Source organism: Gallus gallus, chromosome 33 (genome assembly GCF_016699485.2).
Source record: "Gallus gallus isolate bGalGal1 chromosome 33, bGalGal1.mat.broiler.GRCg7b, whole genome shotgun sequence".
NCBI classification, from domain to species: Eukaryota; Metazoa; Chordata; class Aves; order Galliformes; family Phasianidae; genus Gallus; species Gallus gallus.
Genome location: NC_052564.1, coordinates 2,779,158 through 2,782,428, shown reverse-complemented (window position 1 = coordinate 2,782,428; position 3,271 = coordinate 2,779,158). Strand labels below are relative to the sequence as shown.

General features: G+C 50.8%; 1 protein-coding gene across 1 annotated transcript; it reads left to right on the top strand.

Moving 5' to 3' along the window:
- The first annotated feature begins 1,945 nt into the window (after positions 1 to 1,945).
- Positions 1,946 to 2,887, top strand: LOC121108018 (olfactory receptor 14J1-like). The gene has a single exon (XM_040654674.1). It carries the CDS (start codon positions 1,946 to 1,948, stop codon positions 2,885 to 2,887), a length of 942 nt encoding a protein of 313 aa, XP_040510608.1.
- Positions 2,888 to 3,271: the final 384 nt, after the last annotated feature.

Sequence of the window (3,271 nt, the reverse complement as noted above, 5' to 3'; positions counted from 1 at the left end):
GCTCCCATGGACCTCTGGGGAACAGAACCCCATTTCAGTCCCAGGTTTTCCATCAGCGGATGAGATACCGAAAACTAGGGCTAGGATGAGATGGTGTGACAGTAATAAGACAAATGGAAATGACTTTAACGTACAGAGGGGAGATTTAGGTGAGCTTTTAGGAAGAAATTTTCTACTCAAAGGAAGTGGAATATGTTGCTCAAAGACATTTTGTGTGCCGCATCCTTGGAGACATTCAAGGTCAGGATGGATGGGATCCTGGGCAGCCTGATCTGGTGGTTGGCAGTCCTGCCCAGGACTGGGGGCTTGGAACTAGGTGCCCTTTAAAGTCCCCTCCAACCTAAGCCACTGTATGATCCAATAATGTTATGCCTGCGCTGCCTCAGCTCTACCACTGACCAGAACAGGGGAAGTCCACCCCACCTTGTCTTTGTCTGTTTGTCATTTTTGTTACGGGTCATGAGCAGATGTTTACAAATTTGGCATTTGCTTCTCTTATGGTAAAACTTCTTTTGTTAGGAACATCCACGTGTTTGGAATCCTCTGGACGTATTGATTAATGGATCTGACTTCAAAGTACATTCTGCGGCGATGACTGTGCTGTCCTGCAAGAGCTGTCAGCACAGGAAGGCCATGGATATCTCTAGGGAGAGCTGTGGGGAGAAGGAAATCTCCTGTGCTGCTGAGCTGGGCTGGGCTCCTGAGACACAGGGAGCTGATATAAGTGGGCAGTGATACAGAGAGACAGCTGTGCCCAGGAGCAGCTCCAGAGCACCATACAGCAGGGCTGGGGCCATGACCATCAGGAGATGGGGAGGAGAGAAGGAAGAGAGGTTATGCATTGTGTGGCACAATAACAGGCTGAGAGCTCACTGGAGGTTCATTTCTCACTATCCTTGACAAGGTAAGTCTTTTGCTCCAGGCAATTGCTCTGATTTTCCTGGAGGGATCACTAAATCTGGGACGTCCCATTAGATATCTGGCAGAAGGTGCTCCATGTTTCTTTACTGTGGAGAAAGACCTGTTCCAGCTGAGGGCTTCTGTGCTGGAGCATCAGAGCACAGCCCTGAGGGCTGCGTGTGCCAGGACGGCTGCAGGCTGTGCAGCCGGGGGTGCAGCCAGGTGCCCAGGGCTGTGGTGCAGAGCAGGGTCCCTGCTGTGCCCCAGGGGCTGTGTGCCGGGGCAGGGACTCTGCCGCCTGCCAGGCTCAGCACTCAGCCTGCCTGGGGAGCTGCCCAGGGCGCTGCGGGGAGACGTGTGGGGGGAAGGAGCCCCCCGGCAGGGCAGGGGCCTTCTGCTGCCACAGCTGCTGCCTGGGGCAGGGGGCTCACAGCTACGCTGCACCCCAGATTGTTTCCAAGAGCACTTTGCACAAGGAGATACAAGGCAGGGATTTTCCTTTTGCTATTCTTAGGGAAGGAAAGAGGATGGGAGGCTGAAATCTGAAAAGAGGCTGTCAACTTCGAACACACCTCTGAGACTCCTGAATTTTATTTCACTCAGACACTTGTTTTGTATACAGTGACAGAGAATTTGCTTTCAGCCTCTCTTTTCTCAAAGGATAGATGCAGTTGAAATGGTTGTCATTTTCTGCAGATATGAATAATGCACTTATCCTGCAAACAGGCAGCTTTCTCTAACAGAAATTCAAGTGCTCACAGTTTGGCTTGTGGGATCTAAGAGCAGTTGGGGTAAACATGAGAGACGTGGAAACAAAATATCCAGGAATATGGGATAAGTTTAGAAAATGAGAGGAAGGGAAAAGCTCCCATAAGCTGCTTATGGATTGCTGAGCTTCATGAAATTAAATTCAAGTAATGGAGCTAATGAACAATGTCCTAAAAGAAAGAAAAGGTTTTACAGCATAGCAGGAGGTGTGACTGTGAGAACTGCCTTGTCATTATGTTCTGCACTCTGAACAGGACTCCATGCCCAGGAACTGCAGATGCCCAACAGCAGCTCCATCAGCGAGTTCCTCCTCCTGGCGTTGGCAGACACGCGGCAGCTGCAGCTCCTGCACTTCTGGCTCTTGCTGGGCATCTACCTGGCTGCCCTCCTGGGCAACGGCCTCATCAGCACAGCCGTAGCCTGCGACCACCGCCTGCACACCCCCATGTACTTCTTCCTCCTCAACCTCGCCCTCCTCGACCTGGGCTGCATCTCCACCACTCTCCCCAAAGCCATGGCCAATGCCCTCTGGCACACCAGGCACATCTCCTACGCAGGATGTGCTGCACAGGTCTTCTTTTTATTATTCTTACTTTCTGCAGAGACTTTCCTTCTCACCATCATGTCCTATGACCGCTACGTTGCCATCTGCAAGCCCCTGCACTACGGGACCTTGATGAACAGCAGAACTTGTGCCACCATGGCAGCAGCTGCCTGGGGCACTGGGGTTCTCTATTCCTTGATGCACACTGCCAATACATTTTCTATACCACTCTGCCAAGGCAATGCTGTGGATCAGTTCTTCTGTGAAATGGCCCAGGTCCTCAAGCTCTCCTGCTCAGAATCAGACTACCTCAGCGAAGCTGGGATTATTGATTTTAGTCTTTCTTTAGTTTTTGGGTGTTTTGTCTTCATTGTTGTGTCCTATGTGCAGATCTTCGCTGCTGTGCTGAGGATACCCTCTGAGCAGGGACGGCACAAAGCCTTCTCCACGTGCCTCCCCCACATGTTCGTTGTCACCCTATTTGTCAGCACTCTCATGTTTGCCTACCTGAAGCCCTCCTCCCTTTCCTCCCCTTCCCTGGACCTGGTGGTGGCAGTTCTGTACTCGGTGGTACCTCCCACAGTGAATCCTCTCATCTACAGCATGAGGAACCAGGAGCTCAGGGATGCCCTGAGGAAACTTTGGGAAATCCCCAGCCATATCAGAAAATATTAAAACAGTATTTTGTTAAATGTTGTGTTTGTTATTCCTTAAAACTTGCATTTTGTTTTAAATAGAGTTATTCTAAACCTTCTCGTTAATTATTTATTTTGACCCAGTCATCTCATGTGCCTACAGAACTGCGCTTCCCATGTGCATAAGCACAATGAAGAGGACAGCAGAAATTCATTTCTCTCAGCTCACTTTTCTTCCCTTCTCGTCTAGAGCTGGAAGAGAAACTCCCTTATGCAGGAGGGATTCAGGGGCCAAGAGCCCAGCTGCAAAATGGAGCAGCAGCCCAAGTTTCCTTGCAGGCTGCACCTCACTACTCAGTGGGCTTCTGCTCCTCACCGCCTTTGGGTCACGGTTGCTGCATTCCTGGGGCCGTGGCAATGGGCA

Bases quoted from the DNA above. Each gene is read 5' to 3' on its own strand.
- LOC121108018 (XM_040654674.1), top strand. From the start codon at position 1,946: ATGCCCAACAGCAGCTCCATCAGCGAGTTCCTCCTCCTGGCGTTGGCA.